Consider the following 15,683-nt stretch of genomic DNA (forward strand, 5'->3'; position numbering starts at 1 on the left):
TAATTCTGTTTGCATGACCATGTGGATTCTTCCAGTCTTATTTACTTGTCTATAAATTTTTACTCCAACAGAGAACAAGTGTGTTATAATTCTGTGGGTTCTGATCAAAAGTATTAGGAACAGTTTCAATGCCTTTTTAAAATGCCCTTTCCTTCACACAACTGATTGTATGGTAAAGTCTCTAGTTCTTCCCCTTTCAGATATTGGTAATTGGAATTCTGTAGTCTGACCTTTTTGCTTAGTTAGCCACATACTTTTATATTCATGTATTTGTACTTGAGCACTTCTTTCAATGATTGAACAAGATTTTATTGTATGGGTGGACTAGTTTATTTTCTATTCACCTGCTGGAAGTATTTTGGTAGCTTTTAGAATTTTGGGTACAGATCTTTGACTAAGCTCAGAGCTTCTCAACGTGCTAGGCCATGGACTTTACCGCTGAATTGTAATCCCAGGTTTTGCTTAGTTTCTAGTTGGGTTCTCTTATGTTGAAGTTTATTTCTTTTTGGTTTTTTGAGACAGGGTTTCTCTGTGTAGCCCTGGCTGTCCTGGAACTCAGTCTGTAGACCAGGCTGGCCTCAAACTCAGAAATCCTCCTGCCTCTGCCTCCCAAGTGCTGGGATTAAAGGCTTGCGCCACTACTGCCCGGCTTGAAGTTTATTTCTTTGTATATTTAAACCAAGCCCATTAGATGTGTATTTTGTAAATATTTTCTCTTAGCTTGTGATTGTTCTTTATTATCTTACATCCTTTTTTAAAAAGCTTTATTTATGTATATGAGTGCTCTGTTTTAATGACCACCCGAAGAGGGAAATAGGTCCCATTACAGATCCTGGTTGCTGGGAACTGAACTCAAGACCTCTGGAGCAGCCAGTGCTCTTAATCCTGAGCCATCTCTCCAGCCCTCAATATCTTATGTTCTTAATAGAACAGAAGTAGTGTTGCTTTCTTGTTTGTTTTTGTTTTATTTTCTAAAATGTGTATATGTGTTTGTAGGAGGTTATGTGCATAAGTGCATGTGTCTGCAAAGGCCAGACTTGGGAGTTATAAATGGGTGTAAGCTTCTTGACATGGGGGAACTGAACTTGGGTCCTATGGAAGAGCAGGGAAGCACTTTTAACTGCTGGACCATCTCTTCAAAAATAAGTCTGTCTATGTATATTGTAGAGTTTATAAGGAATTTGTACTTCAGCATTAGAACAAATTAGTTTACACTGATCAATAGAGTAAATTGATCCCTTTTTATTTTCTGTTTTGGACTTGCCCGAAAAATAATGGTCTTGATTGTAAAGAAGAGAGAAAAATAGGCTCAGCCTTCTTTCTGTTTCTTTTTCTTTCTTTAAAAAAGGTTTTGTTTTGAAAAATACAGTTTTAAAAAAATAGTTTGTGGGGCTAGAGAAATGGCTCAGTGATTAAGAGCATTTGTTGCTCTTGCACAGGACCTGGGATTGGTTCCCAGTACTCACATGGTGGCTCACAATTACCCGTAACAACAACAATTCCAGGGACCTCTTCAGGTAAAACACTCATCAGATAAGTAAAAATTTTATTTTGTGTGTGTGTTTCTGTACACATGTATATATACCAGTGTCTCAGCATATCTGTAAAGGTCACTGGACAATTTCAGAGAGTCAGTTCTTTACAAATTTACCATGTGGGATCATGTCATCCTTGGTATCAAGTGCCTTTTAATTTTTTTAGACAGGGTCTGGCTCTCCTGGAGAGTCTAGGTTGGCCTTGAACTCACATAGATCTGCCTGCCTCTGCTTCCACCTCAAGTGCTAGAATTAAAGGCATGCACCATCATATTTGGCAACTTTGCTTTCTTAAGTATTTTTAAATATACACATCAGTAGCACTAAGATACTTAAACCAAATCTTTAGAATCTTTTCAGACTCTTCATATTAAACTCTTCTTTGTTTCTTTCCTTAGCCTTTACCAAAAGTCTGTTTCTCTGCCTTCATATTTGGACATTTAAGATATTTTAGATGGCTCAGTGGTTAAGAGCACTTGCTAGTCTAGGACCCAGATTTGGCTCCCAGCACCCAAATGGAGGATCATAACCATCTGTTAACTCCATCCACTTCCTGGGGGTCCAGCTCTGACCTCCAAAGGCACCAGGCACTCATACACATAAAAATAAATAACATGTAAAAAAAAATTTTTTTTTTAAAGACACCTCAGTGCAATGGTTCAACCTTTCTAATGCTGCGATCCTTTAGTACTGTTCCTCTTGGAGTGACCCCCAACCGTAAAATTACTTGCCTTGCTATTTCATAGCTGTAATTATGCTGCTGTTATGAGTCGTAATGTAAGTAACTGATATGCAGAATATCTCTTATGTGACCTGGAGAGGGGGTTGTTTGATCCTCCCCAAAGTGGTTGTGGCCCACAGGTTGAGAACCATTGCCTCACTGTATGCAGTATCTGTAATAGGCTTGTTTACTTAAGCTATTGTTATAGTGATGAACATGCATGTGCAAATACCTCTGAAAACCTGCTTTTTGTTATTTTGGTTGTACAATCAGAGTGAAGTTGTTGGATTAGCTGCATGGTAGCTGTTTATCCATAGCACTTGTATCATTTTATAATTCCACTCATGTTTTTGATTTTGTTTAAGGTAGGATCTCACTATATAGCTTTTATCAGCCTAGACTTATATATCAGGTGGGCGTAGAATTCATTGAGATCTGCCTGCTTCTGCTTCCCAGGTGCTGGTATTAAAAGTTATGATACCATGACAGGCTGCTTGTTTGCTTGGTTGGTTGGTTTGTTTGTTTGTTTCTTTCTTTCTTTCTTTCTTTCTTTCTTTCTTTCTTTCTTTCTTTCTTAGCAGTTGTGGTTTATTGAAAAGAAAGTCAACATATTTTAACATAGGATTAAGGAAGAGTAAAACACAGTTAAGACTGGGTATGGACTTCTCAGGATTTCTCCATTTTAGGAAGTTTGATTAGTAGTGTGTTAGAGTCAAAAGAGGAAATGGATAGTGAACATGAATGTGTATGAGGGAGGTTGAAAGTGACTTGACTAAAGTGAATGAGGGTTTTGGGGAGAATACTATGCAGAGCAGCCTGAGGAAAGGCCTGATTGCTAGCCAGAGGATGTAGAGGTGCTGTAGATACAAGCTTTTATGACCATGTTGAGGTGTAAAGAATCTCATCTGGGTGTAGGGTGACTTCAGAGAGGACAGAATGTCAGTAAGTGTCCTTATGTTGGTAATGGAGAATGAAAGAACAGGGTTGACTGGGTGACCATGTAAGAAAGGGAAAATTGTGCTCTGCTGAGGTCATGTTTATACTATAGGTCATCTGCTTGTTCTTTCCCCAGTCTCTTGGCTCTGCTTTCTTCGGCCTCACTCCCAGCTCACTTGTGTTTTATAGCTTAGCTTTTATTTCAGTTGAGCTCTGATTTCTTAGAAAGAGGGCCTACCTATCACCCGTGATGGGCTAGTTTAATACACAAGAGACTTAAGTGCTTAGAAGATGAGTGATTAAAGTAGCCAGTACTCTGTGCAATATCTTTGTTGTGGAGTCTTAGAATACTAATTTAAAACAGTGTATACCTGAGAACTGAACAGCATCAGCAGTGTCCACAGTAAGTCTTCAATGTGAAGTGAACTGTTACCTTTGTTATTTCATTTTAATGTTTTAAACAGTCGTCACTGTAAATTAGATGTGAAAGAGCTTTTGGACATTATGTAACCCCAAGGAGATGGCTGATGGGTAAAGGTGCTTGCCACCAAGCCTGATAGCCTAGGTCAGATCCCTGGACTCAAGCAGTAAAAGGAAAGACTCCTTAAAATTGTCTTTTCACAACTCTAGGGAAGAGATCACACATAATAAATAAGTGTAATGGAACTAATTAATTAAATACCCTTGGTCTATGTATTGTTTGACACTGTATATGAGAGAAAGAGACAGGGTTTCCTGTGATTTAGAGATTTACTCTGTAGCCAAAGACAACACTGAACTTCTGATCTCCTCTTACCTGTGCTTCCTGAATCTGGGTACTGGTGTAATTTATTTTGTTAATTTTTGATAGCATTTCATAGTTCAGACAGGCCTTTAATTCAGGGTTTTTTTCTGTCTCAGCCACCCAAATATTAGTATAGTTATGCACCAGAATACCTAGTTTATATGGTATGGTTAGATATGCTTTTGAATGTTGCTTTTAGTTAACTGAATTTAGGAAAATCCTTTCATCTCCCAGGGTTCACTTGCCTCTTTTTTATAGGTTGAAAGTTTAAAAAAAAATTTTTTTCTTTCTTTTTTTTTTTCCATGATTTGAAACCCTGATTTTAAACTAGGAGTAGGCTAAGGTTCGTGGTTTTATGGAATTTAAAATGGGAAACAGCACATTTCACTTTCTGTTGTTTTGCAGATAGATCATGGAAGGGAAGTGGTTACTGTGTTTGCTACTGGTCCTTGGAACTGTAGCTGTTCAGGCTCATGATGGGCATGACGATGACATGATTGACATTGAAGATGATCTTGATGATGTCATTGAAGAGGTAGAAGATTCAAAATCTAAATCAGATGCCAGCATTCCTCCATCTCCAAAGGTTTGAAGTAGATCAATCTTTTTCTTTGTTCTTTTATGAGATAGGGAATCTCTTTGTAGCTCTGGCTGTCCTTGAACTCACTGTGTAGACCAGGCTGTCCTGGAGCTCAAAGATCCATCTGCTTATACCTTCTGAGTGAGGGGATTAAAGGTGTATGTCACCATTCCGAGCTTAAAGTACATCCTCTTATCTTTTGGTTTAAAAAATGGTAAAAAAAAAAAAAAAAAAAAAAAAAAAAAGCCAGAGGCTGGGGATAGTTGCTTGCCTATTACCCAGAATACCCAGTTTATATATATGGTATGGTTAGATAGATATGCTTTTGAATGTTGCTTTTAATTAACTGAATTTAGGAAAATCCATTCATCTCCCAGGGTTCACTTACCCTTTTTTTATAGGTTGAAAGTTTAAAAAAAAGAAAACAAAACAAACTTTTTTTCATCCGTCCCACCCCAAAAAAGGGGATTGTTTTTAAAGGCAAAGCAACTTTAAAAAGATATTTGCTAAGCTTTCTGGCAGCCTTTGGTACATGTGGATTGAACTCAGGGACAGCTATGAAGGCTTTGTGACAATTGAAAACAAACCCTGTGAGAGTAAATTCTAAAGAATGTTATTAAATGACCCATTCCTCCCAATACAACAGGGGTCTTCTGTAGCTCTGGATACCTTGGGATTTGATATTTTTTAGAGGGGCTGGGATTGCAGGCTTGTGCCACTGTGCTTGGTTAAAATATTGGTGCTTAATTAATTTTATGTTTAACACAGGTCACCTACAAAGCTCCAGTTCCAACAGGGGAGGTTTATTTTGCTGACTCCTTTGACAGAGGGTCTCTGTCAGGGTAAGTGTTTTTCTGGGAGTAAAGGTTTGAAAAGTGAATGTCTTGTAAATAAGAGAGTAGTGGGAAAGCTCTGGACCCTTTTTGAGTAGTACTGGGGATGAACCTAGTGTCATGCATGGGAGGCAGGTGCTCTGCTGCTAGCTACTGCTTTAAATAGTGGGCTCCTGGTATAGCATGTCTAATTGTACATCTTGTCATCCATGAATGTATTTTGGAACTTTGCCTCTTACTGCTTTTATTCCTGTTCTTCTCTTCTATTCTAGATTTTATTTTTTGGGAATTTTTTTCTCTCAAGTCTTGTTAAGTAGGCTAGATGGAACAGGAGAGCAATGGCACTTGAAGGAACATTTACTGTCACTTATTTTAACTCTGGGGTTTGTCTCAATTACAGGTGGATCTTATCTAAAGCCAAAAAAGATGACACTGATGATGAAATTGCCAAATATGATGGTGAGAGTTCCATTTGTTCTAGATACAGTATATCAAAGTGGCATCTTGTCTCCATTGCATCGCTCTTTATAAAATACAGCATGGTTATTTTTGAGAATATCATACATGCATATAATGTATTGACCACTATCATCTTCCCCCACTCCTAACCTGACTCCTCCCAGATCTAACTTTATTCATTCCCTCCTAACTTAAAGCCCACTGATTGCAATTTGTGTTGCCCATATGCTCATGCTGGAGGTATCCACTAGATCCATGACATCTCTTAGGATTAGGTCAAAAGCTGGTGGGAGCTTCAGTAATCAGGAAGATATATTACTCTTCCAGAGCCAAATTTGTTTCCCAGTATCCATTATCAGTGGTTCCCAACCACCAGTAACTCAAGCTCTAGAGTTTAGACACCTTTTTTTGGCCTCCATGGGCATACACACGCACACTCATATTCATTCATTCTCTCTCTCTCTCTCTCTCTATTTATTTTAAAATATATATTTTTTCCTCTTCCTTTTCCTCCCTCTAATCTTTCCCATGCACCCCAATGCTCTCTTTCAAATTCATGATCTCTCTTTTTTACTAGATTTTCCCTAAGTATATAGATACAACCTGTTCCCTTTATATAACGTTATTTGTAGGTATATGATTTCAGGGCTGGCCACTTGAGAACCAATTTGGGGGCTCTTCCTTGGGAAGATTTCCTTCTACTCTCAGCATTCTTTAGTTGCTTATGGTACTTTGTCTGAAATTGAGACCCCATGAGATTCTCTCTTTTGAATTAGCTTGTCTGTTGGTGTCTTCCTTGTTGAAGTCTTGTTTAGGCAGCCATGTTGATGAGACTTCATGAGACAGGGTCTCACTGTATCCTTGGCTGCCCTAGAACTTGCTACGTAAGTAGACCAGGCAGATCTGGAACTCATAGGCTTGACTTAACCTCGCAGGTACTGCAATTAAAGTCTTGTTCTGCCATGCACAGGTGAGAAGTAATCAATCTGTTGCTTGTTTTTAGAGATAGGGTTTCTCTCTAACTCTGGTTGTCTTGGAACTCTGTAGAGCTCTTGCTCTGTAGGCTAACCGCAAACTCAGAAATCTTCCTGCCTCTGCCTCCAGAGTGCTGGGATTAAAGGCTTGTGCTGCCATACCTTGTTGAAAAATAAGGATTCTGAAAAGAAGATATTTTTAGATTTTTTTTTTCCCTTGGGAATTTTACCATCTTTGTATTTGGAGCTTTATGTGTGATAGAATTAGAACTCTTAATAACCATATTAGAAATGAAAGTTTCTCTTTAGATATAATGAAGAGGCCACTGTTATTTTCAAGCCATGTTTTAGCATATGACAAATATACATGCACATTATAGTAACTCAGCTCATATGTAAATGTAATGGCAAACATTGATTATTTTGATACAACCCGGAATTTAGTTCATTGCCATTTAAAAGATCTTAAATAGTGTGGCTAACAGTCAAGAGCCATTTTGTCTTGTTTTGTAGGAAAGTGGGAGGTAGATGAAATGAAGGAAACAAAGCTGCCAGGTGATAAAGGACTTGTACTGATGTCTCGGGCCAAGCATCATGCCATCTCTGCTAAACTGAACAAGCCCTTCCTGTTTGATACCAAGCCTCTCATTGTTCAGTAAGTTCAGTCCTTCTTGGTAATTTTCTAGAAATGGTAATCTCAGGTAACAATGTGAAACTTGAACATACTAAAAAAATCATATGTTTTCATAATAGCAATTTTGTGTGAATTTGGATATGTTGAGTGGTTTTATTTTTAACTGCAAGTAAAATGATCTGGCTGTTTACCTTCTTAGAAGCAAACAGACGTCCGGATTTTGCATTAAGGATTACTTTTATCTTGATTTTTGTGTGGCTAATCATATGACAATTGATAAAACATGACCAAGCTGAGAGAAATCAATTAAGAAATATGATCTTTCAAAATGCCATAGGACATTTTCTTTTCTCTCTGAAACTAGGTATGAGGTTAATTTTCAGAATGGAATAGAATGCGGTGGTGCCTATGTGAAGCTGCTTTCCAAGACCTCAGAACTCAACTTGGTAGGTTCTCTGTTGATGGAAAATTTGCTTTATGCATCTTAGAGCTTGGGGTGTAGGTGTAGCTCAGTGGTAGAGTCCATGTCTACCATTCACAGGGCCCAGGGTTTAATCCCCATCATTTAAAAAGAGAGAAAAGTTTGCAAGACCTATGAAAATAAATGCTGCCCCGCTGCTGAATCATTAAGGCTTGACACTTGGGCTTTTAACTTGAAAGGGTGACTGTTGAAGCTTTAGCTATATTTTATTTCTGGTTTTTTGTTTTTTTTTTTTTTTATAATTTATTTTATTTTATGTAAGTACACTGTAGCTGTCTTCAGACACCCATATGAGGGCATCAGATCTCATTATGGATGGTTGTGAGCCACCATGTGGTTGCTGGGATTTGAACTCATGACCTCTGGAAGAACAGTCAGTGCTCTTAACCACTGAGCCATCTCACCAGCCCTTATTTCTGGTTTCTTAACTGTGGAATGTTTAGGTTTTTGTTGTTTTATTTGTTGCGGTTCCTTTTTTGTTCATTTAATTTTATTTTGACACAGGATGTCATTGGCTATCCCTTGCTGCATGGAATTTGCTCTGTAGACCAGGGAGGCCTCAAACTCCCAGAGTTCACCTGACTCTACCTCAGAAATGCAGGGAATTAAAACTGTTCTAGCAATTTTCAGTTTTCTTAAGGTTATTGCTTGTTTTTGAAAGAAGTCTATATACATATAACTTTTGTTTTAAAAGCATTTTAGTATTTCTGGTGATTGCCAGATATTTTTCATTGGTATCTGAAGAAGCCCTATAAAATCATAAGGTTTTCTTTAAAGCTAGTAGAATAATTTACATGCAGTTTTATGAGAGGAAGTATATATTTTTCAAAGTTTGCTCTTTGAATTCTTTGACTAGAGTTACTTAAAGCACTCCACCTTTGTCTCTGAAGGATCAATTCCACGACAAGACTCCCTATACTATTATGTTTGGTCCAGATAAATGTGGAGAGGACTACAAACTGCATTTCATCTTTCGCCACAAAAACCCCAAGACAGGTGTATACGAAGAAAAACATGCTAAGAGGCCAGATGCAGATCTGAAGACCTATTTTACAGACAAGAAGACACATCTTTACACATTAAGTAAGAAGAACCAGCTGTTTGGGGATTTAAGACATTACATAGTTAGCATTTAGTTCATGGTAAGATTGTATACTTAAAAGCCTTTCTTTATGAAGAATCTTTTGGAAAGACCCCATGTACTGTCTTCCAATGAATATGGGTAACAAACTATGTACCAGCCTCACCAGGAAACTACTAAACTGCCTATGGATCAAAGTAGAATTTGATGAAGAGGAGAAAACTTACGGTAACTGAGACAGCCCCATACCCTGTGTATAAATTAACATCTTCCATGCTCACAGGTTTACTATAGAAAGAGATCATGTACTAATGCCAGGAACATTAAAGGCCATGTTGAGAGAGCCCAGGCTTAGTATCAGTTTTTGGAGAGATCCCTTCATAGGTTTTAGCCAGAGTGTGGGAATCTTCACCTATAAGGCCAATATACTCAGAGTAGAAATTTTCACTTGTACCTAAAATTGCACTAGAACCTCCTAGATTGTTAAATAAAAATTATAATGAAATATACTTTTTTCAATATTTAATACCTGTGGGTCAGCTAGTGATTTTTTTATCATTTGAACTACAAAATTGCAGAGCAGATTATCTTCCGTTCGTTTACATAGCAATAGGAGTTGACTAATATGAGAGTTTTGTTTTTGTTTTTGAGATGTAGTTTTCTGTGTAGCCATGGCTGTCCTGGAACTCACTCTATAGACCAGGCTGGCCTCAAATTCAGAGATCTTCTTGCCTGACTCCTGAGTGCTGGGATCAAAGGCATGTATATATTAGTTTATATAGGCTTTCAGTATTTTTCTGTGTCTGTAAGTGAAAACTTGTAAGTGAAAAGTTTTTAGTGTTTGTGTGTGTGTGTGTTATATGCCTACATGTATGTACCAATTGCATGCCTGGTGCTGAGATACCAGAAATGTATATTGATCCCCTGGAGGTGGAGTTTTAAAGACAGTTTATAAGCCCCCATGTAGGTGCTAGGAATTGAGCTGGGTTCTATGGAAGAGCAACTGTTGTTCTTAACCACTGAGCCACTTCTCTAGATCCTATCAATGTGGTTTGTGGGTAGTTGTGTGGAGGTCAGAGGAGAACTTTGAAGATGTTTCTCTCCTACTCTAATGTGGGTTCTTGGTCTCTAACTCAGAGCATTGGAACTGTGTGGCAAGTGCCTTTGTCTGCTGCTGTGGTGTTTCACCAATTTGTGTTTATAATTAATTAATTAATTAATTAATTAATTAATGTTATTTTGAGACAGGGTCTCACTATGTAGGTCTGTTTGTCCTAGAACTTTCTATGTAATCAGGCTGGCCACAAGGTGAGATTTGCCTGCCTCTGCTTCCCAAATGCTGGGATTAAAGGCGTGGGCCATTACACAGAATGCTTTTTTTTGCTTACCCTAGCCTTAAACACCTGTATAGCTGAGAGAATTAATGACCCTTCTGTCACCTTAGTGCTGAGATCATAAGAGTGTGCCATCATACCCTGCAGGTTTTTATTGTTTTGAGACAGGGTCTTGTCGTACATGACTTCAAACTAGTATTGCCTAGCAAGTGCTGGTGTTATCGGTATGCACTACTACATCTGGTCTATATTTTGTACGCGTGAGTGCGTGCGTGTGCTCGCATCATATGTATGTGCATGTGCATGCCTGCAGATACCAGAAGAGGGCGTTTACTCTCCTAGAACTACTCTCCTAGAAGTTAGAGATGGTTGTGAGCCACCTTGTGTGCTAGGAATTGAGCCTGGGTCCTTTGGAAAAGCAACCAGTGTTCTTAACCACTGAGCATCTCTCACGCCCCTTATTGAATTATTATTTATGTATGTGGGTATTTTTTCTCCATGTATGTCTTTGTACCATATGTGTGCTTGGCATCCTTACAAGCCAGAAAAGGTTGTCAAATCCTTTGCAACTGAAGTTATAGACGATTGTGAGCAGCCATTTAGATGCTGGAATTGAACCCCCATCCTCTGGAAGAACAGTTAGAATTCTTAATCACTGAGCCATTAATTTGACTCCTTTAACTATTTTCATAGAGATGTTCCATGGTAAAAGTGCTTGTTCAGTACATCCAAGAGTTTGATCTCTAGATTGGAGAAAATAATAGCTTATTAAACTTTATCATGCTAGAAGCAGGTAGATCTCTGTGAGTTTGAGGCCAGCCTGGTATACAAAGAGAGCTTCAAGACAGCTAGGGCAAGACAGAAACCCTGTCTCGATAAAACCAAGGAAGGAGAGGGAAAAAAAATCATTATTTGTGATTTCTAGGACTCTGAAGGAAATGGCTTAGTTGACTAAGTCATTCTAGCCCCAGTACCCTGAGCTCTTTGTTTCATGACTACTCACTGGATCATTCTCTAGATTGATGAGAATGTTGGAATGACTGGTTTAGCCAGTATTTTTAATTGTATTTAATTTCTTTTCAGTCTTGAATCCAGACAATAGTTTTGAAATATTAGTTGACCAGTCTGTTGTGAACAGTGGAAATCTGCTAAATGATATGACTCCTCCTGTAAACCCTTCACGTGAAATTGAGGACCCAGAAGACCGGAAGCCTGAAGATTGGGATGAAAGGCCCAAAATAGCAGATCCAGATGCTGTCAAGCCAGATGACTGGTAAATCTTGGAGATCATCTTTGATTATTAGCTTACATTTTGTATATTCTACATAGCCTAAACAACAAGTGTTGATTAAGTGAGATCTGATTATGTAAATACTCTGTGATACAGTCTAGGCATGTTGGCACATGCCTATAATCCTAGCACCCAAGAAGCCAAGGCAGAAAGGTTGAGTGTGAGGCCAGTGTGGGCTACATAGTAAAACCCTATGCTTGCTTGCAAGACAAGAAGGGGAGAGTTATGCAATCTATTTTACAGGAGAAAAGTACAATTACTCTGGAAAAGAACCCAGTAGTAATAATATATACTATCCCTCACTGTGTTATAAACTATAGGATGCTAAAGCTTTTGTGGTTTGTCTGTGCTGACAGGGTTGGCTTTTGGCAATCTTTTTGTACAGCCATTCTACTGCTTCATTATTACAAGTTCAACTGGGTTACAATGCTAAGAATTTAACCCAAGTCCTCCTGCATACTAAACATGTGCTGTATTGCTAAGTAATACTCCTACCATCCACATTTAAAGCTATTAAAGTTCTAAAAAAAATTTTTTTTTGAGGCAGTATTTCTCTGTGTAGCCTTGGCTGTCTTTGAACTAAGCTAGCTTTGAACTCTCAGGTCTATCTGCCTCTGCCTCCTGAGGGTTGGGATTAAAAGCATGCACCACCATGCCCAGCTAGCTAACCAGTTTTTTAATAGGATGAAGAGAGTATGAACTTTAAAATATCAGGTAAAAGTTACACAAAACTTTGAGGTCATCATAGAGTTAATTTAAAACTAAGATAGTTACTAAGCAGTCTCTGTTGAGGGAGGTATTTCTCAGTGGCTAAGGACATGAGGCCTTGAGTTCAGTGCCAGGACAAAACTAATCAATAAACTTGAGCACAAGTAGAACATTTTTGATTACCAGCTAAAGTAGTAGTACTTTTATAGCTTCTGTATGACAACTTTGTCCTTGCACCATTCATTCCTGGTTCCCGAGGAGGCCAGAGCTATAGATGGTTGTAACCTGCCATGTTGGTAGGCACTGGAACTTAAACTATGGTCATCTGAAAGAGCAGCAAGTGCTCTTAACCAGCTAACCATCTTTCTAGCTCCTTTGAGTCTTATTTTAGATGAGATTTTCTGTGTGTGTGTGTGTGTGTGTGTGTGTGTGTGTGTGTGTGTGTGTGTGTGAGAGAGAGAGAGAGCGCGAGAGAGAGAGAGAGCGCGAGAGAGAGCGCGAGTGAGAGAGCGCGAGTGAGAGCGTGGGAGTGCGCGCTTTTTCTGTGTAATCCAGGTTAGTCTCAAATTCAGGATTTAGTCTCAGCCTTGACAGTGCTGAAATTACTGTATGCCACCATGACCATCTTGAGAACACCGTTTTTTTTTTTTTTGTTTTTTTTTTTTTTTTTGGTGTATAAAACAGTGATGGTTGCTGGGCAGTGGTGGCGCATGCTTTTAATCCCAGCACTTGGGATGCATAAGCAGGCGGATTCCTGAGTTCGAGGCCAGCCTGGTCTACAGAGTGAATTCCAGGGCAGCTAGGGCTATACAGAGAAACCCTGTCTCAAAAAACCAACCAACCAAACAGAAAAACCCAGTGATAGTTAATGTATCTTCAGTGCTATATATACACTCTATCTAATTGTAGGGTGTTTTTTTTATCATGTACCCTACTGTCACTCCCTTGCCCCAGTCACTAATCTTTCTGTTTTCTGTTTCTGGATTTGTCCATTGGGAAATTTTATGGAAATGGCATTGAATAATAGTATGAGGCCCTTGGCATGTGGCTTCTTATGGTCAACATAAATGTTTTCAACATTCATCTATATTGAAACACAGATAAGCACTTCATTTCTCCTTAAGACTGAGAAATACTTTATCATATCAGTGAATGACACTATGCTTATCCACTTGGCCATTATGTAATTGATAGGTGTGTAGGTTGTTGCCTCTTTTGGATGTTCTGGCTTTTGTGTGTGTTTGTTTTTATTTTTCTCAGCTACAAACTTAGGAATGAAATGGTTATACAGTAACTTCCAGTTTTCAGGAACTGCACCTTTTTTTCCTACCAGCACTTGTTTTTTGTTTGGTTTTTCCTCAGAATCTCTTACTGTACTGGCCCTCCTATGTAGATGTGTGATAGTGGAATATTACCATGGCTTTAATTTATATTTCTCTGATGACCAGTGAACTTAAGCATCTCCACCTGTAACTCTTGATGATTCCTGCAGTTCCATTAGAACAATGTTTACTGATCTTTAGCTGCTGTTTTTAGTTCAGTTTCTTTTGGGGGGCTGGGGACACAATAGCCCAGATAATGATTTATAAATGTTTTCTAGAATGAATTCATCTGGGTTGGTTAAAAAAAGACTACCTTGACTGATTCTCTGGCCTGTGTTTTCATACCTGGTATTTTCTGTTTAAGGGATGAAGATGCCCCTTCTAAAATTCCAGATGAAGAGGCCACAAAGCCTGAAGGCTGGTTAGATGATGAACCCGAGTATATTCCAGACCCTGATGCGGAGAAGCCAGAGGATTGGTGAGTTTGAGTTTGGTTTTACAATTACCTAGTTTTTGTTTTTAAAATTTTTATTTTATGTGCTTTGGTGTTTTGCCTGCATGTTTGTCTGTAAGTTTGTCAAATCAGTTGGAGCTAGATCTGGAAGAGAAGCCAGTGCTCTTAACTGCTGGACCATCTCTCCAGTCCCAATTAAAGTCAAGCATTTAATCCCAGCAGGGGAAGGCAGATCTCTGAGATCGAGGCCAACCTGATCTACAAAGTGAGTTCCAGGACAGCCAAAGCTGTTACACAGAGAAAATCCTGTCTCAGAAAAACCAAAATCAACCAATTATTTAACCAATCAAAGCAATAACTACGTGCCCCTCTCCCCCAACAAAAAACGAGGCAAAAGAAAAGAAAAACTGGGTATAGTAGTACAGGCTTTTATCTCAGAGCTACCAGAGAAGCCCTGTCTCAAAATCAAAACAAAAAAAAAAAAAACCCAACTCTCCAAGTTTGAGTGAAAAGCCTTACAAACTTTACTAAATTTCATTGTGTAAAAACAAAGTAGGTTGTTTATGAAAGCTCACTGATAGTGGAAATGAAAAATGAGATATTCTGTTGTATGCTGCTAGTATAGCTCTAGCAGCATCTTGAGAGCATACGACTAGCTGTTTGTTTATATAACTTGTTTATTACCTCCACAGGGATGAGGATATGGATGGAGAATGGGAGGCTCCTCAAATTGCCAACCCTAAGTGTGAGTCAGCCCCTGGGTGTGGTGTCTGGCAGCGCCCTATGATTGACAACCCCAATTATAAGGGCAAATGGAAGCCTCCCATGATTGACAATCCTAACTACCAGGTTTGTGTCTCCTGATGGTTTAGCTGTTTCTATTAATCTGTTTGTGTTGGGGCAGAAGTTTGATCAATAGTGAGGCCTGCAAATCAAGAAGAGAAAGTCAACTTAAGAGACAGATGAGTAACAGACTAAACATAAAACCTAAAAACTGGAAAGATAAGTGCTGGAACTTGCAATGTGAGTTTTCATTGCTATGAAGAGAAACACCATGACTAAGACAAATCTTATAGAGAAAAGTATTTGACTAGGGCTGTTTACAGTTTCATAGGTTGAGTCCATTGTCATTATGGGAAGCATGGTAGCCTACAGGTAGATACAGTGCTGGAGAGTTCTATATTTTGATCAGCAGGCAACAGAATGTAACTGTGCCATATCGGGCAGAGCTTGAGCATACAAGAACTCAAGCCGGCACCCACAGTGGCATACTTCCACCAATAAGGCCACACCTGATGGTGTGACTCCCCATGGTTCAAGCATTGAAACACATGAGTCTGTGGAGCCCATTTCTATTCAAACCATCATAGTGACCTACATCTAATAATAAAAGTAGCATAGAAGAACTTAGGGTGTGGATACCCTATTGTTGAGTGCATAGATTGGCCAGGGAACTGTGATGGGAGGTGGATCTTGCCTTGTCAAGTCTGCTAATTGCTTGGTCTCATCAGTTTTCTTCACCTGCCAAAGACAGGTGCACATGAAGTAGTAGCAAT

The 15,683-nt window shown here is 38.8% G+C and overlaps 1 protein-coding gene across 3 annotated transcripts in view; it reads left to right on the top strand.

Moving 5' to 3' along the window:
- The window catches only part of Canx (calnexin), a 31,568-nt gene that overhangs the window by 9,856 nt on the left and 6,029 nt on the right, over positions 1-15,683 (top strand). For 2 of the 3 annotated variants that reach the window (XM_034505686.2, XM_034505685.2), the window contains exons 2-10: positions 4,382-4,562; positions 5,325-5,398; positions 5,790-5,848; positions 7,336-7,477; positions 7,821-7,902; positions 8,828-9,020; positions 11,436-11,625; positions 14,038-14,151; positions 14,820-14,976. In XM_034505686.2, coding sequence (XP_034361577.1) covers positions 4,389-4,562; positions 5,325-5,398; positions 5,790-5,848; positions 7,336-7,477; positions 7,821-7,902; positions 8,828-9,020; positions 11,436-11,625; positions 14,038-14,151; positions 14,820-14,976 — 1,185 coding nt within the window. In that variant the 5' untranslated portion in view covers positions 4,382-4,388. Of the gene's footprint in view, positions 1-1,439; positions 1,518-4,381; positions 4,563-5,324; positions 5,399-5,789; positions 5,849-7,335; positions 7,478-7,820; positions 7,903-8,827; positions 9,021-11,435; positions 11,626-14,037; positions 14,152-14,819; positions 14,977-15,683 lie in introns of all 3 variants that reach the window. The other variant, XM_076936923.1, reaches the window with a different exon arrangement.

Source organism: Arvicanthis niloticus, chromosome 6 (genome assembly GCF_011762505.2).
Source record: "Arvicanthis niloticus isolate mArvNil1 chromosome 6, mArvNil1.pat.X, whole genome shotgun sequence".
NCBI lineage: Eukaryota > Metazoa > Chordata > Mammalia > Rodentia > Muridae > Arvicanthis > Arvicanthis niloticus.